This window comes from Botryllus schlosseri, chromosome 6 (genome assembly GCF_051294905.1).
Source record: "Botryllus schlosseri isolate E-star chromosome 6, Bs_hap1, whole genome shotgun sequence".
In the NCBI taxonomy this organism is placed as follows: domain Eukaryota; kingdom Metazoa; phylum Chordata; class Ascidiacea; order Stolidobranchia; family Styelidae; genus Botryllus; species Botryllus schlosseri.
In genome coordinates this window covers 18,254,360-18,278,572 of record NC_137241.1, presented here as the reverse complement: position 1 = coordinate 18,278,572, position 24,213 = coordinate 18,254,360, and the positions used below count along the sequence as shown (strand labels likewise).

At 40.3% G+C, this 24,213-nt stretch overlaps 1 protein-coding gene across 3 annotated transcripts; it reads right to left on the bottom strand.

Annotated features, from left to right (window-relative positions):
• Nucleotides 1-4,573: 4,573 nt before the first annotated feature.
• LOC145441319 (glucose dehydrogenase [FAD, quinone]-like) lies at nucleotides 4,574-14,729 on the bottom strand. Of its 3 annotated transcripts, none has more exons than XM_080319152.1 (15): nucleotides 11,809-14,729; nucleotides 10,742-10,880; nucleotides 10,608-10,668; nucleotides 10,360-10,507; nucleotides 10,019-10,298; nucleotides 9,778-9,904; nucleotides 9,563-9,717; nucleotides 9,431-9,501; nucleotides 9,236-9,352; nucleotides 9,070-9,167; nucleotides 8,908-9,007; nucleotides 8,662-8,848; nucleotides 8,497-8,596; nucleotides 8,319-8,432; nucleotides 4,574-6,504 (listed from the first exon to the last, which is right to left on the bottom strand). In XM_080319152.1, exons 2-15 carry the CDS (start codon nucleotides 10,857-10,859, stop codon nucleotides 6,372-6,374), a joined length of 1,809 nt encoding a protein of 602 aa, XP_080175278.1. In that variant the 5' UTR covers nucleotides 10,860-10,880; nucleotides 11,809-14,729; the 3' UTR covers nucleotides 4,574-6,371. The 3 variants fall into 3 exon arrangements, with proteins under 3 accessions (XP_080175278.1, XP_080175277.1, XP_080175279.1); XM_080319151.1 differs by having other exon boundaries at nucleotides 10,742-10,863; nucleotides 11,809-14,728; XM_080319153.1 differs by lacking the exon at nucleotides 11,809-14,729 and adding an exon at nucleotides 10,921-11,198 and having other exon boundaries at nucleotides 10,742-10,863.
• Between the last annotated feature and the right edge of the window lie 9,484 nt (nucleotides 14,730-24,213).

Sequence of the window (24,213 nt, the reverse complement as noted above, 5' to 3'; positions counted from 1 at the left end):
TCGATCACTTCGTTTGCGATCAATTTATTTGTGAGAGAACAATGGAGGGTCAGTAAAACGCACGATCATTGAATGATTGGTCGCTCTCATCGTTTACACCCGCGTTTCGCGAACAATCCGAACATATGCAAGATACAATGATTTTTATCAACATTGACTGCTTGATGACTCGAAATTGACTCGTGAATTTTGCTCCGAGTCACGAGTCAATCCACATTTCTGATACGCCGAGTCAAGTCAAGTCAAGTCATTTTAGCAAAGTGACTCGAGTCAAGTCAAGTCATACGAAAAAGGTGACTCGAGTCTGACTCGAGTCAAGTCATGACTCGAGTCATCCCAACACTGGTAATTAATCCAAAATATTTTCTCTTAACATTGCTTTCTACTGGTTGGAATTGAGCCAAATTTAAGTTATTTTAGATCATCTAACAATTTTAAGAAGTAGCCTCCTTTTTGAGATTCTGTCCTCATTTTTGAGAATTTTTTTGGTAAATGTAGGGCAAATTCGACTAAGATAACAGTAAATCAGCACTAAAGTAACGCTCCGGCGACTATTTCGGGAGCTGAGCAGGAAAGTTGACCTTTTTCTGGTCAACCACCTGATATAATGTGAAAGCAAAACTGTACCTCAACATAAACGTTTATCTGTCGACTCTTTACCAGCTTGTATCTAGCTAGACGTGTAATTCGTAGGTTCTCTATCAGATAGTATGTAGACGTGAATTCGTTAATTCTCTATAAGCTATTTGTGAGCCGTCGGCGATGTGCTCGTAATAAAAACTGAATGCTTGTATTTGTGATATATCAGACTGACAAGACAGATATTTGATTTAAAGTTCTAAGATTAGTAAATTTATCGTATTGGCGGCCTGTCTCGTTTATCTTTAGCATCGGTAAATGAGGCCAGGAACTGTCTGTTATCTGCCTAAATAAATATGTGCCAAGACTATGATAGGGACAAAATAAGCATGTTTGGCAAGCAAGGAATTCGATATCACCCAAGCAGAATTGAAAACATAAGTTCAACATGACTTCAATACTGTGACTTGGACTCGACTCGAGTCAAAACACTATGACTCGGACTTGACCCTTAAAACGGTGACTTGGACTCGGACTCGAGTCGGTGATGAATTGAACATGACTCGACTCGACTCGAGTCAAAACCACAAAAGTCAGATTGACTCGTGACTCGGAACCATGTGACTTGGTTACAACCCTGCGTCTCTACTCACGTAATTAGATTTACCGGTAGAGCTCAGTGAAGTGTCTTGAAGACGGGAGGGCCCGTAAATAATAATTGAACATCTTCGGGCGGGCGGACCCGTTGATATGACTTCGTTACATGATGTTATTTCGTGACTTCCAGTCTGCTAAATCAAAAAATATAGAATCGCATGAACGTACTAAACTGAAAGACGCACACAATTTCAAATTGGTATTTCTTCACTGGCGTAAAACTTTTCTCAGCGGGATGGTATTTGTCTTGTGAGGTTCAGATTTCCAAGACGGGAACATTCGGCGCCAGTCATTTAGGCGCCTATGGACAATTAAACCTATATGTATTTTGTATATATAACGAAGTCTTCGGTCAGCATAACGGCATAGTCCTTTTCGGCAAAGGTTTTCTCGCTGCCGATCGTTCTGGCACACTTCTTATAGTCTCATGTCATATGGCTTAAAACTTGATTGCATGTCTTGGTGGGTCGTGGCGCGGTAATGGCCCAATACCCAATAATAAAGATAAATGGCATCTTGAATTCGAAAATAATTGCATAAATTTTGAAAAAAATACTCTATAATTTATGCTAATTCACGAAATAATTTTGGGCCCCCTTCGAGCTCGCCCCCCCCAGTTGGGGGGTTTGGGGTGCGGCAGTTACGGTGCTGCCTGAGTGATTCGATTCTGAATCACGTTTACGCTTCGAGTTGAGTATTCGAGTATCACTCATTATGACGTCATAATATAATGTAATATGTTTTTTGTTTTGTTTTTGGGGTATTCATGGTGTTTGTCGACTACTATGGTCATTTACACCAGGCCGATATTCTTTTTTATTTTCCGTAACTGCCGACTTATAGCACGGCCCACCTCTAGGCTTTTGTAAGACACCGCATACACGGATGAGGTGACGAGGAGGAGCCTAGGTAAACCTCCAACACTTAGGTATCGGAATACGGAAGTCGACCTCGGTCGGACTCGAACCCGCACCTATTGGTGTTGCAGCCGCGGATTATACCACTGCGCTATCTCGCCACAATGTAATATGTTAAAGTTCAAGTACCTTTTATGCCAGCACAAAGAACATAATGCTTGTTATCTGTCACATTAAAGATAATTTGGTATATTTTTTGACTATACCAGGGGCGGGCAACTTCTCCAGCCGGCGGGCCGGATATAGGAAAATTATGTACTTGGCGGGCCGGATTGCTGAATCGATGCATTATTCGTCCATTTATCCACATATACAAGGTGTAAATCGCATTTATTGAATGTATTTAACGACAGCAATGTCACTTCAAAGCCATTTCTCTCTGATAATGACGAAGACAATGTGAATTTGAGAACAGCATTAACATACAGGCGCCGCCATGTCTGCTTCTCTCTGAACAATCAACACACAATAGGTGACGTGATAGCGTCGTTGTTCAACTGTGTGGCCTATTTTATGGCGATATTGAATTCATGCGGATCGCGGCTTCTACGACATTTGAAAAGTGGCCCGCGACCCGGCTACGGAATCAAAAATAAGGAATATCGGGCTGGTGTAAATGACCATTGTAGTCGACAAACACCAAGATTACCACAAACGATATTAGGGTTGAGTACATCGTAACTGCCGATAATGCAGCTCTTCCCGTTTCGACGAACTTAAGCGTAAACTCCATTCTCGCACGATGCGCAGTGCGCTCGCATGTATTATATATAATAACATACAGTCACTAAAATTTGACGCAGTAAGCAAGTAGCGGGGAATCTCGGCAGACTGTAGCCGCGGGCCGCATCATACAAGACGGAAAACTGTCCGCGGGCCGGACAAAATCCCTTCGCGGGCCGGATCCGGCCCGCGGGCCGTATGTTGCCCACCCCTGGACTATACCGATCTCATTGCACTTCTTGACAATGTTGTGGGGTGATCATGACTTCAGAAATGTGTTATTTCCGGTAACGTTCTTAGCTTTGTAGTAGAATGTCTCGTATGTTGCGACCCGGTCAATTAAGGTTTCGGGGCTTCCTTACTTGAAAATTATAATTCTCGTAAGCAGATTAATTTTCATTTGCGAGGAGCGTATTGATGACTATAATGCCGAATCTCGCTGTCCTGACAATCTGTACCCCACAGGACAAATGCCATCCCAAAGAAAAAAATTATTTGTCAGTGAATAAATCCGAATTTGGAATCGTCTGCGGGTTTTAGTTTAGTAAGCATGGGCGATTTCAATATTTATTCAATATATAAGAGACAGTAGGTCACGAAGTATAGACATGCTACGAAGTTACTATTTCAAAAAGCCCGTAAGAATATGGAACAAAGACGACAGCTCTGCCGCAAAATCTGACATTTCTGATGTGAGGATAAAAACTAATAGCAATATAGGCTATACATGCAATTACCATATTGACCGATTCAGTCATGAATGATCGAAAATTTTCGCTATTGGCGCGATTAGGTTACATAAACTCTCTGTTTATACTGAGTTGAATGAATGTGCTCATAAGTACTGGTTAAAAATCCATCCCCCTGTGGAGTCTGGGCAGGGCCGTAACTGCCGCACCCCAAACCCCCCAATTGGGGGGCGAGCTCGAAGTGGGCCCAAAATTATATCGTAAATTAGCATAAATTATGGAGTATTTTTTGTAAAATTTATGCAACTTTTTCAAAAATTTTTCGCGCTTTGCGCGATTTCTAATTGCCAAGTATCCCGCACGGAAGAATAATATGCCAGTGAAGAAATACCAATTCGTCTTTTAGTTTAGTAGCCTATACGTTTGGGCGATTCCATATTTTTTGATATAGCAGACTGGATCGAGGTCACGAAATATCATCATGTTACGGAGACACCTCACTCAGCTCTTCTGGTAAATCTGATTACGTGAGCAGAGAGAGGATAAAAATTGATAGCAATATGTATGCAAATTGCCGATCATATTGACCGATTCAATCATGAATTATATAAATTTTTCGCGCTTCGCGCGTTTAGGCGAGAAGTTCGGGTTATCATCATATGGGGGGCCCAAGGTCAACGTTTTTTTTTTTGGGGGGGGGCTGACGAAGGGCTGTTACGGCCCTGGGTCTAGGGGTATGAATGTCGTATGAATATCGTCGGCCCCGGGCGCATTGTATTTGTTAGTAGTCAGGGTAGCCTACGTCTGGTGGTAGTGGGCAATGAGCAAGGTAGCACGATAAGGTGCTTGGTTCGACTCCGAAACGCTTCTTCTGTCGATATTGTCAAAGAGAAAAATATTATTCGAGTTGACGTGGTCGGATAAACCCACGGCCTTCGGCGCGAAATACTGTAACCATAGGGGTCGGCAAACCCCGGCACGCGAGATGATTTGTCATGGCACGTCAAATGATTTGATGAACTTGACATATTCATAACCATGTTTTGATGCAAAACATAAGATTTCAAAATGGAAAAAGCGAAAATTATTTGATATATCATCATAATACAGAGCCTTTTTGGGGCAGATTTTAGGTATCCTGAACATTTTTTCACGCTCCGCGCGATTTCCCGTTACTCAAGTTTTTGTTTCGGAGAATCAACAGGCAACCGCAATCGTATGAAACCATTTGGATGCTTTAGTCTAGGAGTGTGCAATGTGCAGCCTGTGGGACCGCGCATATTTTATATGAACCAGCATTTTGGCACTGTGCATTTTCACCCTAGGAGACACACGTTTCGGCAACATGCGAATCCGTAGGCTGTGTGGGTGGCCAAAATGATTTGGGCGATAAAACATTTAAATTCAATAACTGCTGCTTGTCGGCCAACACGTTCGACATTGATATGTCCATTTGGTGGTAACATGTTGTGATCAGTTGACTGGTCCGGCCCGCAAGCTATCTACAGGATTGAATCTGGACCGCCACTCCAGTTTAGTTCGACACCCCTGACGTAAACCTTTAATAAAAATTTTACCTTCTGCATTCAAAGACCAAGTCCTACCCTTACAGATCAAGGAAAGGCTGGTAACGTGTGATCACACTTGACCCAAGCGACTATAGAAATTACATACACCCGCCATCAACAGCGCAACGTGTCTCTGGAGCCCTACACAACAAGCGGGCTAAGCCAATCGATATTACAATAATCTGACATAACCAATCAGATGTATACAGCTACCTAGACGAAAAGATTTCTGTAAGTTGAAGGAGAATGCGCAAAAATTCGCATTTCCCTAATGCATTCTGTGGACCAAGTTCTACCCTTACAAGTCAAGGAAAAGCTAGTAAGGTGTACTCGCTTTTACCGAAGCGCCTATAGAAAGTATCAACAGCGCAACGATTCTCTGCGACGCGATTGCACTTCGAAACACAAGGATACTCAAAGGATCGGCAATAACAAACCCGACTTCGATAAAGAAATTACTGCCTTGATCATCAAGTGACGACCTTGAAGCTTGACACAGTATTACATGATATCATGAATATATAGCCTACCATACGAAATCTTGTCACCCATCTCAATATGAAACATCGTTAAAATCAACACTTATAGCCTACCAATACCGGCTTTTCCATTGAATCAGTGCTGAAGACGGACAGAAAATAACAATGTAGACTATACCTAATTGAAGCGTGAACGTAAGTTGTAAATACATTGAGTAACAATCCTTCACTTTTTTTTCTCTCTGTCGGTCACTTTAGACGAGACAATTTCATGAAAGATCAAGGGGTAGGAGCATAAAAAGGGTTAAGAAACACAGGAATAAAGAAAATATATTTAAATGGATATGCATTTGAAATTGACGACTCGTTTATTGCTATTTGTGCGCCTTGTTGATTTCGTTGATAACCGTTAATCGAGTTAATAATTCTTTATTTTATCATTGTATCGTATTTTCGCGGTTAAATATGATGATACAAACGTGCAACACAGTGCATGTGATGAGATTATGATAAATAATGTCCAGTTACTCAAGTGTCAATGTTATTGCACAATAATTGAATCATACAATTCCCCAAAAAGTCAGATGACATAATTTATACAAAAACTAGCAAGAAAGACAGCAAATCCACTTGATCGTAAATTAGAATGCTGTAGGCTAGCATTAAGAAAAGTAAGAGTGAGCTCATCGTATTACCAGAAATTCCATAGCCACGAGTTTGAGTAACAACCCCAGGGCAAATCTGCAAAATGTTCAATGTCTATGAATAGCTGCCAAGAATCATGGCTGCGGTCTTCTCTCCAATCATATAACATGTTGCTTGAAGCGGGCCGGAGATAATATGAGGCATCACGGATGCGTCTGCAAGGCGTAAGCCATCTACTCCATAAACCCTAAAAAGAGTACAATTCAACTTCCATAGGTCGAAAAGACCTACTAGAAATAGAAACGAAAAAATCTACTCGAGTACGAGTGGAAGTACTTCTTCTATAAGCCACCTAACACTACTTGAAGTAGAAGTAGAATTGACTGACTTTAAATCTACTCAAGTAAGTAGATTTGAAAACAGTCTTAATTCGTTCGCATGGACTGTCAAAAGCTGCGAACTGAGCTATATGGAAGGTGCAGAGAGCTTGATTCGCATTGATTCATCCCAGGAGGTATCAATTTTCGACAGAATAAGCATTCTTTTGTATCATGTGACGCAAATTATAGTATTGATATGAAAATGCGATATTAACCCTTTGTTTACTAGATAACCCCATTTTAGAGAATATCATGGCATGGCGCCCTACCCCATATTATAAGGCCCCAAGTTTAGGCAAAGAGCAATACGCAGAAGTTGTATCAGATACGGTTTCATCACTTTGAGCGATTAGTAAACGATAATAACAAATATTGTAGATCGTAAAAGTTAGATTTATTGTAGCTTTATTTTCGGAAAATTGATGCATTACTACACTTGCTTCCATGCTTCAACATGTATGATCATATGATACTCGGAATTGAAAGTGAAATACGAAATTTCTGGGTTTGACTTGACTTTTATGAATATTAAATGTTGGTACTCCGTGAAAACAGCCCTGCAATTCCTCAGGCTATCTTTCGTATTGGGGGATTGAACTGCTTCTAAGTATGTAAGTAGATCACAAAATATTACGAAGTAGTAGAAGTAGAGAAAATCAGATCTACTTGAGCAAGTACCAGAAGTAGAGGAAAACTACTTGAGTACTACCAAAAAGTAGAAGTACTTCGGTACTGACCACCTATGCAGGCTACTATATGTTAGTCAAACTATAACTTGTTATTGTCATGGGAAAATGTATTAAGAAAAAGTATTGCCAAGTTGCTGCATAAATTACATTTTTATTACGCCGTATATTTTATTGAGGCTTTCGCGGGCCGCACAAAACGGTGTTCCGAGTCACATGCTAAGCTATCAAAGGTGATCCTGTATGATATGTTACATAAATGCCATGACGCTGCCCGCCATGACCAAACACAAGCTGCCAAAGTCTTATACGATACCTTCCTGTTGGTAAAATAACTCTTCAACCTTCATTTCATAAGCAACTTGATCAACACTTGTCTATATCATGTGTTGCAACTTTTTGGATTGATGTTGATATTAGAAAACCTGTACTATTAGGAATTGGATACTTCGAGATAGCAAGCAGGTAACCAATTCATCAAAAAACAGTAACAAGCAAATGACGAGGAGGCTTCTGTCAGTGTTGAGATGACTCGAGTCACATTTATCGCATGACTTCACTTGACTCAAGTCACTGCCCTAAAATTACGTCACTGGAGTCAGAATCGCCATATGCAAAATATGGATTTACTTGTGAACGGGGTAGATTTTTAAGTCATTGAATTTTTTACCTTGGAAAGCATTCTAACCTTTCAGTCACACTACAACATAACTATCTGACTACTAATTTGGAGTACTTAGTGAGATTTGCATACTTCTGTTACATACTCCGTTAATGTTTTTAGACTAGAACTAGTTCCGTTCTACCTTGAATATTTTTGGAGCCAAGGAAGAAAGGAGACATACCAAGCAAGAAGCTGGATGCTCCACCATTACGCTATCTAATAACCAACAATAACTACTTTTACTATCTCTGGTAACCTCAACGAGTGGTAAAATCAATTCGACAGTGAGACTATGTAGACACAATTTGAATAGGACAGTGGTAATGCCAACCTTAGTTGAGGATCTACAACTGCCAACTTGTCTTCTTGTTTGCCAACTTTTGCTGTGCAGCAGCCATGATACAGCTGTGATTCGCTCATTACAAGACACTTGTAAAAGCTGTCGCTAAATCGAAGAAAATTGATCAGATCGTAATCTCAAAAGAATGTGCAGAATGATTTGAATTTACTCTTTCATAGTCGCATTACATTGCTTAACGATGTTAACAAACTTCGCTTTCTTCAACTTGAAGGATGGTGTATTTTCCGCCCCGATGATCCACTTTATTCCTGAAATCGAAATATGTACAATCAATGTCTAGGTACTGAAAGTTACAGAATAGCGACACACCTACCTGCTATCATGGTTTTCAAATCTTCTGGGTTGGAATACAGATTTGGATCAATCAGTGGTGGATCAAATGGATTCGGCGATCTGAGTGTCACTGTCCCAGAACTTTTGGGATGAAGTAATATGGAGTAGATGAAAAATGAAAACAAAACCCCGTCTCTGTCAGAGTATGCACTTTCGTAATCGAAGACCTGGAAAAATCGTATCGCTACGAACCAAGCAATATTTGTACCAGCAAAACAGCACTCACATCTGATGAGTAACTATATGAGTGTGTAACAATCCTATGCAGTAATGGGCCACTTTCGGCAGGCAGAAGTAAGGCCTGGATATCAGGCAAAGATGTAGTTCTGAAAAAACATTCTTGTTCGTTAAGAAGATATGACAATATTAGGGTCAAATTAGTACTCACTTGGGTGTTTTAGGAACCATGAAATTAGCTGCTGCCATGCCCATAGTGCCTAGAGGCCCACGGCCATTAAGAATCCAATCAGGAAAACTAAATAATATCTGAAATACAAGCCATCTTATTTATTATGTTGCAAAATGTTCTTGGTTAGATCACGGCTTGCCCTTACTTCTTTGAATGATGCGGTATCTCCATAAGTAAGATTACGAGCATGAAAATTTACTGGGAAGAATATGTGATCTTGATAATTTCGTCCAACTCCAGGTAGATGGTGGACGACGTTAATCTGTCAATAAAGTATGAAACAGACAATAAAAAGAAAACTTAACACAATCCAATATATATATTTATACATGTAAATTACCCCATGTTTTTGCAACTCCACTCTATCTCCAATCCCGGACAGCATTAAAATCTGGGGAGTTCCAAAAGTACCTTGGGGCAATCACATCGAATGGTAGAAATGATATGGATTTGTATCTTAAAACGTACACACCAGCACTGAGTATCACTTCCTTTCTTGCTGTAATGTTACGTACGATTCCATTTTTCGTAAATTCCACGCCAGTTGCGATTTTCTGACCCGACGGTCCGGTTTTGAAATTGATTCGCATAAGATGTGCATTGACTACAATATGCAAATGCTGTTTTCTTTAAAAGGATTACGAAACTATATTGTTTTCATCTATTCATAAGGTATTGATGACTTACCTTGAGCGAGCAACAGGGTAAAGAAAGGCCTTATCTGAACTTTGACGCATACCTCTGTGTACTGTTGTTTGCTGTGGCGAAACGCCGACAATACTTTGTGAGTTATGATCTTTGATACTGGATAGACCTGAAATGATTTCCAGTATTCGTTTCAGAATGACATATAATAATACTGGGACAAAACACTGGTGTACATGACGATCAATATTTTGCGGATTAGTTGGATTGAATTAAATACAACCTAACTGTTCAGCTGCGGAAATAAATGCTTCAGTAAGTCCCATTTTTTCCATGTGATTGACTTTTAGCGGCCCGTCATTTCCATGATAATAATCCTCGACGGGGTAGATGTGATGACTTTTTTCAGACTTCTTAAAGAAAGGCAGTACACTGTGATAGTCCCATCCTTCTGCTCCATGACGTGACCAGGAATCGTAATCCTCAGGGCTTCCTCGTGAATATAATTGATAATTGATGGCACTGCTCCCTCCCAAAACTTTTCCTCTGCTGATATCGCATGCCTGTAAAGTTGGGAGACGTAACTCAGAATCAAGAATTGGGTGGAAAATTTGACATTATTACATTGTCCTTCATGATATTCGAGTACGGTTTCGTGCTTTCCGTTTTGAAAAGCCAGTCAACCCATCGGCCACGATTCAGCAATGTCAAAAGTGGAATGTTTACAAAGGGATCGTGCATGTATTCCGAACCAGCTTCAAGTAACAGAACTCTAACGTAAGCAATTACAAGTGGTTAACAACTAAATCAAGATAGCCTACACTTGATGTTATAATGTTGAGTCTATTCACAAGACAAGTTAATCCTCTCACTTGAAAATATTTGTTTCTGTCAAACGTCTGGCTACAACCGATCCTGTTGTCCCGCCCCCAACTGCAACAAAAAATATTTATTTTCATGATACACGACAGCAGTACAGTGCTTTCATGCTTAATACTATACCCACCAATAATAAAGTCGTATACATCATCAGGTTCGTCAACGACAATGCTTAAATATTGTGCATGCATATCAAGTAAAGCAAATCCGATGATTGGCACAAGAAGAAATGAAGACTTTTTCATTTTTCTGAAAGATCAGAAGTCCTGCTTTAATTGATTGGAAAAATCTATAGAATTGTAATACCAGAAATATAGTCCGCTAAATCAATATTTTCATGTTTAGTCAAGGCATGGCTGTCCTTGGTATGTTGCAGATTGGACAGATTCCCAAACGTTTTAACATTTGCACGGTAGGCTATTTGTGTACCAACTACATACAAACATCGTCAGATGCTGCAACATGAATACACAAAATAAATCGATATCTTTAAATCTAGTCAGGCTTACATACTATATAAAAACATGTTTGTGGCCAGTGGCCATGGTGGCTTTAAATCGCACGAAACACATGAAAAAATTGGGGATATTTTATTATGCTGGTATAAAATAAGATAAAGGCTATTAATATTGTGGAAGTTTGTATCCGTGCTTGTTTGCCACAAAATTTCCGTTCTGTGGTGGAACACTATTACGGTACTGCTGTTTCATGACTAGCTTGATAACCATGAGCCATCATCGACAAACGATCCAAACCCTGCCAAACTTAAGGTGAAATTTCACAATGTAACAAAGTGCGCACTGCACAGGCCTAAACAGGTAAACTATTAATTTACTTTTCTCAGTCAAGTGGGGTATGACGAAAATCAACGATATAACTTGGCTATTGAGTGTTGCGTTACTCGCATAGCAACTGAGAAATTCTAATAGCTTGGGAACCACTGCTGTGATAAATACAATGTTGATACACACAGATTTGATTTGATTACTCAAATCCATAGTGCATCCAGATTGATGTTACAAATTACTGCAACTTCAATTCAACATGAATAGGCATACAAATAATTTTCAGTTCAGTATTTCAATCCCCATATATAGATGAGTAGTTCCATCTGATACATTTACAAGCAATAGCTTCAAGAATCAAACAATTTTTCTGCTGAAGAAGAAATACTCATTGATTTATGAAACTAACCCTTTATTCAAAGAGGTTCCAGCTGTCTGCTTCCAAATCCTATTCCATGATCAATGGAAAACCACACAAAAGTTTAGTAACAATGTGAACTTGTATTTTCTGTTTTAACTAAAACTGAAAGCTGTAAACGAGTGAGACTTCTTGGAATTGACGACAAAATACTGGTATGTTTCTTAACAATGCAACCTCGTTTAAGTCGTACATTAACACCTGAATAAAATTTTTAAGCAACTATTCTTCTCTTGTAAGAGTGCCACTACTGTGCCCCTAGCTTAGTTTGGGAACCACTGCTTCAAGCACATCGAAGGTGTTCACAAAAATGAACTGCTTTCCTCCTTCCATAAACTGATGAATCATAACAGGCTTGATTCTTATGCACAAAACCACCTAGCGAAATTCAAATGGCACAATGAATTGCCAAGGAGCATTTTACTATAGTGGGAGAATAATAACACTGGTCAACAAAGTAAAAAATTTAGGCAGAACATCTGAGAGCAGTTTCTGGGTTTTTTGAGGTTGCTGATAACGAAAATCACATTAGTTTTGTCAGATTGGCTTTTTGTCAGAAGATATTTATACTCCTAAAAAAGCCTAAAATTACTGTATTTACCCTTAAATATTTCACTTGGTTGGAAGAAAATCGTAGTTTTTTCTAATTTTATACTGCGCATAAAAAGATAATTGACTATGAAGAACCCTCATGTCGTTCTCAGTCATTCTATCAATATTAACATGACATGATGCGAAATATTTGTTTGTCAAAAAAGCAGTTTGTCAAATTGTACTTTGCACAACTGAAATACATATTCTCCTGTATCAATTGGTCATTCTACCAAGATTAAAGAGGAGTGTAAAACTATAAAATTTGTACTTGAAATTCTTAACAACAATACTCATAAGCATTTCATTTCTTTTGACTGGTAAATGGATAATTTTCCGCTGAGTCAACAAAGTGGGTATAGCTAGTAACCGACAAGATAGCGTAATGGTGAAGCGTCCGGCTTCTTGATCTGTAGGTCGTGGGTTCAATCCCCGGCCGGGTCAGACCAAAGACCTGGTTAGTAACACTGGTATCCATGACTTCCCTGCTTGGCGCTCATGCATTACTGGGATAGCTAGGGGCGGTGCAAGACTTAGAAAGCCGTACAAGGCTATATCTGTACCTTCCTTGTCCAGCGGCATATGCACATCAGGCACTCATGGTATACATATGCATAGATCGTATGTATGTCTATCATGAGTCAGTGTATATGCCACAAAAACATCAATGACAAAAATAAGCTACGTCCTTTCCTTCCTTCCTTTCCAATCCTACCAAACGAGAAGCTTCAATCTAGTATCTGGTATATTAGAATACCGGTGAAAGATTCCAATTTCACATTAGGAAGTAGTTCATTGTATGTTATTTCTCCCAAAATGTAGTAAATAAAACATTTAGATGAACACAAAGCACCCAACTAGAAACAGTTGTTCCGAAAATTCGTATCTGCATATCGAAAATTTGAGCACAAACATGAGCATAAAAGTTCACTTCCTGTTCAGTCATCTTGATATATTTCCTGATCATCTTGTTGATTAGCAAGGGGAGAGGTTCTAGCAAGACATCAGAACAACAAAAGAAAGATATCAGGGTAGACGAGATGAACAATTGAACATATAATGGCGGACCATTGCCGGAACCTTTCAAGAAACTGCACTAAATAGCTTACAGGCGAAAATCGTACAAAAAACAATTGTGCTTTAAAATAAATTGATATTATTATTATTAATAATATTACATTCCAACTGATTATTTTAAATTTACAATAGGTGGTTGACGTAAATCTGATTGAATTAGTGCCACGTTATTTGAGTATCTAGTTAAATACTTATATATATGACTGGATTTCATTTATGTACAATTGTACATGAAATCCGTGAAAGTCTGTAACTATGATAAATCTATTGCCCCTAAATATAGTGCTTTTGCTGTATTTTGATTTAAAAGAGTCTTCTGTGTGTAAAAATAACAAATAGATTGAATTTCTAAACTTTATAGTACGACTGAGCCGATTTTATATCTATAGTCATTACCAGGAAAATGGGAGATTTTGGTCGAAATAGCCCCATGGGTTATCTCCACAACAAGAGCCAATTTGAAAAAAACCAAGGTCATATTCGGAATCAGTGCCCTTCAGAACCCCCAAAACCACTCTTAATTTGTCTGCCTAAAAATATGTGATGACCAGTGTAATGATCTATTTCAATTGGATTTGCTAGGGAAAAAATAAAAAATATTCTCTGCGAGGTAGAAAAGGAGCAGTCACAGGCTATATGATAAGATGAGAACTGAGAAGGCTGCATCGTCAGCCAGTAACTACCTGTAATCTTATAGCTGGCAACACAAGTACAAAGATAGATTTGATAGATTTCCTGAAGCATTTTGCAACTATTCATCAAATTGTATCGCAATATTGTGATGCTCAATCAATCAATCAGGTTTATTAATATTTTAATCGTTTCAAAAACATCACAAGACTGCGATGCAATGAAAAGATAGGAAGGTGTCGAAACAACTTGGAGTAGCCTTTAAGATCAGACACCCACCTTAGCCTAGGCGAAGTAAATAAGAGGCATGCACTGCACACTGAATGAAAAGTAATGCAGAGAATATAAGGCTTTCAATTGAAATATTAGGCCTACATGCAATCTGCATCTTATTAGCCACATGTTAACGGTAATACCTATGACGAACATGTACAGTAGCTGCACAGTCATAATCATAATATTAAACAATCATCCTGGGTACCAAAGAAAGATCAGCAGCAGCACCGGCTTCACCGCCACATTAAAAAGCCTGAACAGTACCCGCTTCACCACAACATTCCGTGGCTACTATTCTGCACGCATGGATGCTCATTGCTCGAAGTTGTGATCGGCAAGCGGCAACCGAGCAGCAGCAAATGCACGTCTTGCCATTTTATAGAAAAATGCACCGCACCATAGCCTTCATTTACGATGAAATCATATAAAGCAGTGCTTTTCAACCTTTTTTGTCGTGGTAGATCCTTTTAATTGTAATTCAAAACTCGTACACCCCTGACCACATAATACACCGATTCCGTAGCCTTATCCGATGGTGAACAACCTTCTTGCTTGCGGCCGCATTTCGATTATTACAGCATGCGGCCGCATTCCAGTAGATAGCCGCAGCGTGAACTTCGCGCCGCGGAGAGACCTTGTGCTGCATTGTGTCATTACTGCTTTGTTGAGATATACCTTGCGTTTGCGTATTTGAGTTTCTTATTGTGGAAGCAGAACGCACCGACAGGCATACTAGTTACTTATATATCAGTGGTAATGAACCTTTTTTGTCCGAAGAGCCATATAGGCCCTATCTTTTCCATCTCAACTTCCAAAGAGCCATACATGCCAATCAACTGTTACGTCAAAATTGAAAATTCGTGACGTCATGGCAGCACTAATTCGAACTCACTGGACGGGATTCCTCGTGTACGCCATATTTTCTCTGTAAAAACTGGTATGTATTGTTCGAAAATAAAGCTCGGAACGAGAGGTAAGGCACAGATGAGACGGGCCAAGCCTCACCATTGATTACGCAATGCATCGTAACTAGCTTCGAATTTATTATAACTGATAATAAACGAATGTGACTGTCACACTGATTCCGAAAATCTAAATGCTTATCGACTTCTCAATTCTCAAAGTATTCGGCGGTAACATGACGTTGCGCCACACGCATACATTTTATCGCCGGTACTACACAGAGCTATATACATATACTTACCAATCAAGAAAGTAGATAGCTATGGCGTTGTTTGTAATTCGAGTTTGTAATTTGTTAATGTCACATCCACTGATCCACAACAGTTCATTTTTCACCGTAGATCAAGAAGACAATGTGTATTTGAGACAAAAGCGCACAAGTACAGCACACGCGCGTCATCGAAGAACAACTACCATATGATCAGGACTGAATACAAGAAAACGCATTGCTCTATCATGCCGGACCCCAATTGTGGAACAGCATCTCGCCGGCTATCCGACAGTCGTCGAGCATGTCCGTATTCAAGTCGAAATACAAGCAATTCCTTCTAAATCAATACTAGCCAGTGTTCAGGATTACCGGACCACGACCTAACATCGACCTCGCCCTCCGCCACATGCCACCTCATTTTGTCGCTTGCGTCTTATATTCTCTGCATTACTTTTCATTCAGTGTGCATGCCTCTTATTTACTTCGCCTAGGCTGAGGTGGATGTCTGATCTTAATGGCTACTCCACGTTGTTTCGATACCTTCCTATCTTTTCATTGTATTGTCTTGTGATGTTTTGAAACGATGAAAATATTAATAAACCTGATTGATTGACTGAAAACTGCGTTTTTAAATGGGCGTCGTCATGTCTGCTATGCTCTTTGATTAATCAACGTGTCGTACAATTCAAGATTTCGAGTCGGGTGCATAGAATTCGCGAGTGATATTGGCCGCCGGCGTGACAGTAACTTAGATTTAATGATTTTGAAAATAGGAGGTCCGAGCCCCTAAACCTGAGGACGACATTGTCATTACCTCTCAAAGACATGTTTATTGTTTATACTGCCACGAGAATAATTATTCTGGCCGTGATGAAAATTTATCAACTAGTCGCTGCAATATCGATCAATTCAGTACAAAAATAAATATTTGGCAAAGAGCCATATCTTATACCCAAAAGAGCCATATATGGCTCGCGAGTCATAGGTTCCCGACCACTGCTATATATGCACCTAAATCGCAAGCATTATTGTTAGAAAAAGAGACTGGGTGTCTTCGAAAATTTTGGTTCAGATCAAAAGCAACTTTATGGCCATTTTTGACCACTTGCCGAGCGCTAAATTCGATAAAACGGGTATCGATGGAAAGCTGCTGCATTACTGATTACGAAAATATAAATTTTATTCTGCTCACGGTCCTGGAACTCCCCAAAACCAAAGAATATATTCTTTGCTCAAAACGAGCCTCGAATTTTGCATTGTGATCGAGTTCTTTATTGTGACGCAACAAAGCTGTCTGGCTCATCTTTGCTTCACTATCGTTTTGTCAGACAGAATTGTTTCGTGACAATGAGACATGGGGTAATCGCGATTAGTAATCGTAATCGATTACGACGATTATGGCATTTTCAAGTAATCGTAATCGCAATCGATTACATTCGAAAAAAATCCGAAGTAATCGTAATCGACTACTTCACATATTTAATCGATTTCTTTGTGAAAGAACGATTACTTTTATTTGTGCAAGGACTACGAAATAAAATGAACATTCATGAACCAGAAAGAGATATTATATCAGATTATAGTGACAGCACAAACGTCTGATATTCAAACGCCACTGCTCATTATTACGTCATAAGTATTAGCTTTGCTGTTCCTTGCGTAAGAAGTAAATAGATATTTGATGAACATTGTAGTGTGATTCTAAGAGCACCCGCCATGTTATATATCAGGTCATCAATACTCTCCTGACGCCACTGCCTCGCAGCAGGATAATAATCACCACTTTGCCTAGTTTCAAATAGTAACTTATATATTGATGTTTGATTATGCTTAGTTCAGCGTAGTTTGACTGTTACTGCTTGGCGAGCAGTAGGCCTATATACGTACGTTATACCTACGTACACCGGACAAAGATGTGTGTAGGCCTACTCGTCAAACGAAACATTACGATTTCCTCAACGAAGCATTAAAAATCGACAGCTGCTGATATATATCAGAACTGGGCCGGTATATGCCATTTATCTTAGCGGCTGCTTGCAGTATCTGTATCAAGTATCTTATTCTCATATGACTCGAAACAGGCACCAATCGCGATTCTTTACTCAACATTGGGACTTGTCGCCAAAGCCTACCGCTTATGCACCATGCTAGCGTGGGTTGTAGCTTGAACTAGGACGAAAAAAGCAATTAATACCCCACTCCAAACGTAGGTCTAGGGCCACCATAGCGTGGTCAATTTTCCAGTTGATGACTGAATTTCGTCAAGAATATCGATAATTGCATTATATTGCTATTCAATTTTAATATTCTCTCATCTCCCAATGGTAGGCGAGGCCAAACGTAGGAGACTAAAAAAAAATTTCATGAGGTGCACACAGAAATTGTCTTGTCTTCAATGCTCTGTGGGTACCCCCGGTGGAATTTGCATTGCGAGGCTCAGATTGGAAGGACATGACTATTCGTGACGCCCCCTAGCGCGGGCATTGGCAATGGACACATACACAAAGTCTCGGTCAAGGTCATTCTTTAGTAGCACACTTCGTGAAGTTGCGTGTTGGCCGAAACTGCATATATCTTTTAGTATGTCGTGGCGCGGTAATGACCGACACCGAAATTAATATTCTCATATATTATGCATGCTTTTTTAGGGGAGAAGTATGCATTTCAAAATCAAGCTATCTAGAGCAATTGTTCTAAAACTTTTTTCGGCACGCCCCTCTTTATGACAGACAAAAATTTCGCACCTCCTAATCGTTATATAAAAAAATAATAAAAAGAGCAATCCGCATGCTAGCAATCCCAACGGATAGTTGGGTGGCATTGAAGGCAGTGGCTGTGGATGGGAGAATTCCTAAATACGAAATTTAGACAATATACCAAGCAATACCCATGCAGTGAGGGTAAATAGCGCACAGCACGAAATTTTCTAAAGTTAACTGCGGCTTCGCGCCTCCCTTCAGAGCAGGGGTGGGCACACTACGGCCCACGGGTCACATGCTGCCCGCAACGACGTTCTGTGCGGCCTGCGAGAGTTTAAAGAAACTTATTAAAATCGAACAATCGCTACAATCGAATTAATGCAGAGACTTGATGAAAATTTTTCTTAGCATATTTCTCCATGATAATTCTAAGGCAGTAGTTGTCAGACTGAGGGCGGGCCCCCATTGGGGCGTGAAAGCATCTGAAGGGGGCGCGAAGCTGAGCTCAATTGAAATTTTTTTGGGCTCCACGCGATTTATATAAATTCAGAATTCTTGTTCTGTAAATAGTCTGAATTACTTATTTGAAAATCTCTCATCCACAGTCGTAACCAAGCTTCCATGCCATCAAACTACCCGTTAAGTTTTCTAGCAACCTGGTTGCGTTTTGTGATATGACGATAAGGGTGTGTGGGGGGGGTGGGGTGGGGGGGGGGGCGAAATCCTTCACCAACATAAGGCGGGGGACGTGTCCTATAAACAGTTTGAGAACCACTGTTCTAGAGTAAATACTTTTTATGTTCAATTTCTGGCACGACAGCCCGATCTCAAGGCCCACGCAGTTTGAAAGGTTTCAACTGCTAAACAGCACAGAAATCCTAAACGAGATTGACATAATTCGGATCACGAGTGTGATTTCAGATCGGCCACTCCAGTTTTCATTATTTCAGTGATGTGCTTATAAAAACGATTCGCGCGTGTCTTCGTTCTCGGTATGCGTAGAATTAGGGTATTTATATTTTATCTACCCATAGTAGAAGCGTGTTTGAAGCTAACATGGTTATAATGCTGTCAGCATTGTGTGTCCTGGAACTGTGCGAAAGTAGAATTAGTAAATATATGAACAGATCGCTGCTCACAGATTCAAATTTCAATCCTGTTCTAAGAATCGGGACAACCGACTTTCATCTCTATATAGTTTTGACAAATTGGTACGATATCATCAAAGCAATATTTGGTTTGTTTTAAATAAGCATATCTCCATTTTATCACTATATAATCAAATACCAATATTGCGTTTTGGTTAATAATCCCAATTTTATAAGTGCGAATGGATTCAGATCTTGAATGCGGCCCTTGAGCTCAAAAGTTTGCCCACCCCTGCTTCAGAGGCTGTCACGCCCTCCGGTTCGAGAACCACTGATCTAGAGACAATAAATCGCGAAGCTCGAAGAAAATTTTCAAGTTAATCGAATCTCTCGAAAATACTCTATAATTTATGTTGATTTACGATATACTTTTTTCAGACCCCTTCGAGATCGCTGCCAACCCTACTGGGGGGTTTGGGGTGCGGCAGTAACGGGCCTGTCAAGAGAGTAAATTGCCGGGAGCAATAAATCGTCCCCTATAAAGTTGGACAGTGGGTTCATTAGGACATAACGAGCAAATGAAGTATCACTCATAAAGAAAGCTGTGTTCTCATTAGGCCTTTACATCGCAATCCTTATATTGTCTACCAATATAGCTTATATGAGTATAGTTCTAGGAAGCAAAATAAATGTAATCGTGAGTAATCGTGATTACTTTTCCAATCTAATCGTAATCGTAATCGACTACATCCTTATTTTGCTGTAATTGTAATCGTAATCGTAATCGCAATCGATTACATTCATGATGTAATCACCCCATGTCTGGTCACAATGTCAAAACTAGATCACGATGCAATTTTTGAGGCTGATTTTGGGAGGTTCCAGGACCGTGAGCAGAATAACATTTATATTTTCGTAATCGGTAGAGCAGCAGCTTTCCATTGATACCCGCTTTATCGAATTTAGCGCTCGGCAAGCCGGTCAAAAATGGCTGTAAAGTTGCCTTTGACCAAATAGAAAGTGTGACGTAGACCAATTTCACTGAGCCGTGAGATTTGCTGGTGTCCACACCAGGGTTGTAACCAAGTCACAAGGCTCCAAGTCACAAGTCAATCTCACTTTTATATTTTTGACTCGAGTCAAGTCGAGTCATTTTCAATTCCCACCGAGTCAAGTCCGAGTCCAAGTCAGCGAACAGAGGATCGAGTCCGAGTCATGGTATTATGACTCGAGTCCGAGTCCAAGTCATTGTGTTGACTGCTCAGTTTCCAGTTATAGTCTTCCTAAACCCACTTTTTTAACTCTGTTTGGTGATATTGAATGGTTCGCATTTATAATATATCAATTTTCCTCACTTTTAGCAGTTTCTGGTCGCACTTTCAAGCACCAGTACCAACAAACGAAATCCCAATAATGTGTTGGCTTCGAAATTACAATGAAATGTTGGTCTTGGCCGTCTGAATCTCGAGTCAATGACTTGCTTCGAGTCATGCGCAATGACTCGAGTCCAAGTCGAGTCAATACACAGATTGACTCGAGTCGAGTCGAGTCATTTCCGTATTTTGAGAAAATGACTCGAGTCGAGTCGAGTCATCCGAAAATCGTGACTCGAGTCTGACTCGAGTCGAGTCATGACTCGAGTCATTACAACCCTGGTCCACACCATATAGAACACTATGGTTAAATGATGAGGAGAAACATTTGCTGATGACATCACAAAAGGAATGGAATTTCTAAACTGCTAAGGCCTACAGTTGATACGAATATTGTAAGATATTGTCTTTATATAGCTCAGTGGATATTGCACATCCGGTCAACCTGTTGTGAAGCATGAACTTGCGTATTTATTGTGATAGCTAGTTATAGGTCCATTGCAATGCAAATATGGTACACCCCAGTACACCACATTCCAGTGGTACGCCCTTTAAACATTTTAGTAAGCTACACCCGGTTGAAGAGCCCTGATATAAGGCTATGGTGAAATCATAGCATAATTGGCTATATAGTTATGAAAAAAAATCAGTGCATAATATGACACTTTTCAAAAATCCTGAAAACTGGTGATATTGGAAATTTATCGACCGTTAAATTATAGAGGCGTCGTGGTATAGAGGCGTCGTGGTGAGCGGACGCGTTTTCAGCGCTCCCGTAATGTAGCTATGATAATTGTCGAAAATCCAGGATTCTAGAAGATAAGAAGTCGATTTATCTAGTTAGATAGACAGAATTTTCACCAACCAAATTGATACACCAACGATACAGCAAGAAAATCGGTTGAAGACGCAAAAAGTTTGATGAACTGGATATATCATTTGGAAATGGATATCAAGACTGAACAGAACTGTGGTTGCTACATCGGGAAATTTGCCATTGGCTGCAATACTTCACCAACCGTCAGACAATCAATACCGATTTGAACCCAGCTTCGCCAACCGTTGGACAAAATACATAGCAATTTTGAACCGAAACTCTACTTGATATTATTCATCCAAAGGTTTGGTGCTAATATATTTCGATATATGCTACTGTAAAATCGCTATTTGTAGCGCTATTGTAGCGCTCTTCGCCCACATAATTGGATTAAGCCAGTGTGGCGTGACGCGAATCGAACTGCGCGAACGCATAAGTATCTCCATTCGCTGACAAGCTAAAATGGAAATTTGGGTCAACTCGGAATCTAATTCCCACCATGATGAGTTAAAAGACCTTATCGTTGACCTGAAGTCACCTACCCTCGTAGCAATTTCAGAAATAAACTTTTCAACCAAACCCACGCAAAACGTTGATATATCGGGCTACAACTTCGAGTATACTCCGGCACCGAAGTCAAAGAAATCTTACGGAGGTGTTGGTCTTTACATTGAAGAAAAAATTCCTTACGAAATTTGCACGGACTACGATCTGAATGTCAAAGATTGCGAAGAGCTATGGCTGGAAGTTGATCACCCAATTGGAATTCACAAATCTTTTCTTGTGGCCGTATTATACCGTCATCCCACGAAAAACATGAACCAATTCGCAAAAGCGTTGGAGCGCTCACTGGACAAAGTCAACAGCGACAAAAAGATGTGTTTCATTGCGGGAGATATTAACATAAACCTTCTAAAACACAAAGGCAACGCATACTCCAACGCCGTCAAATCCGCCGGTCTCTACCAAATGATCACCGAGCCTACACGCATAACCGAAAAGTCAAGGACTTTGATCGACCACATATATACCAACTCGCGCGACATGGAAATCATTCCATTTGTCATTTCGGCAAAAATCAGTGACCACAACCATATTGGTTTTCTATCACAAGAACAACAAAGGACACCCCCCGAAACATATCACCTCTGCAGACGACGAGAGTTAGTGGACGAAGAAGCGCTCGATGATGCCGCATTCAATCAATTTAAAACATCAGCCATCCCCCACATCTCCGTAAACAACTTTGACGAAAAATTTGTAGAGTTTATGTCTGCTATCAAATCACTGCTGGAACAATTTGCGCCTCTACAGCGCCTTTCGAGAAGTCAAAGAAAATTGAAGCGAAATCCGTGGATGACCACAAAGCTGATTCAACTTATCCGTAAACGTAACCGGTGGCATAACCGAAGAGACACCAAGAACTGCCCAGAACATGAACGAGAAAGATTTCGACGTTTCAGGAATCGCACCGTGCATCTCATTTCCAAGGCAAAAGCAAAGTACAATGAGAGATTTTTCAACAGACACATAAAGGACACTCGAAAAACATGGTCAGGACTTAACTCTCTCCTACATCGAAAACAAGGCCATAAGTCTGTTTCGGAAATTGTGAATTCGGATACCGGAAACAAACTTTCAGACCCGGCGGCCATCGCGAATCACTTCAATGAATATTTTTGTAACGTAGGCCCAAATATTGCTTCTTCTATTACAAAACCTGTGTCGGCCAGGTCAGAGGTGAGATCGATATCCCAGTCAATTGTGCTTGAACCTACGACCAAATACGAAGTAGAAGTAGCCATCCACAAACTGAAATCGCACAAGGCCGACGGCTATGACCAAATCCCATCATGGTTTTTAAAAATGATAAGCCTGCATATCGGTCAATATATGGCCCATTTTTTCAACTTCATGATAGAAAATGGAGTCTACCCAAGCTATCTAAAAAAAGCCAGAGTAGTCCCTGTACACAAAGCTGGGGATAGAACTAATGTCACCAACTACCGTCCGATATTCGTTCTCCCATGCATCGGGATTGTATTCGAAAAGTTGCTCCTCTCCCGCCTGTCCTCATTCCTCGCCAAAATGTCTGTCATTTCCCCTCAACAATTTGGCTTCCGAAACAAACACCAAACCGCTCATGCCCTCCTAACAGTGGCCGAACAGTACTATGATATCTCAGAGAAGCGAAATGTGGGATGTAGCATTTTTCTCGACCTAAAAAAAGCGTTTGACTGCGTAGATCATAAAATTCTCATCTCGAAATTGGCGCGTTACGGACTTCGGGGCCCACAACTTGAGCTCATGAAAAGTTACCTCACTGGACGCCAACAAATGGTTGCGATCTCAGACACCTTGTCCTCTCCTCACCCGGTGACCTGTGGTGTGCCCCAGGGCTCAGTACTTGGACCAGTCCTTTTAACCTTATATGTCAACGACATTTTTGAAACCTCCTCATTGAACACCACACTGTTCGCTGATGATACTCATCTCCTCTCTTCCGCATCTTCGACGGCAGAGCTGGATGCCCTGACTGGTGACCAAATGCCCAAAGTCCATGAGTGGACGGCCCAGAACAACCTTTGCATAAACGCCTCGAAATCGCAATTGCTGACAGTAAATTCAAAAAATAACCTAACCGGTAATATCGCTGGTCAGCCCGTTTCCA

Excerpts from the sequence above, each read along its gene's own strand:
- LOC145441319 (XM_080319152.1), bottom strand. The coding sequence starts at position 10,859 with ATGAAAAAGTCTTCATTTCTTCTTGTGCCAATCATCGGATTTGCTTTA. Across the intron at positions 8,433-8,496 it reads TGTAATGCGACTATGAAAGA|CGACAGCTTTTACAAGTGTC; the intron begins GTAAATTCAAAT and ends TCTTCGATTTAG. Across the intron at positions 6,505-8,318 it reads GTTGTAGATCCTCAACTAAG|GGTTTATGGAGTAGATGGCT; the intron begins GTTGGCATTACC and ends TACTCTTTTTAG.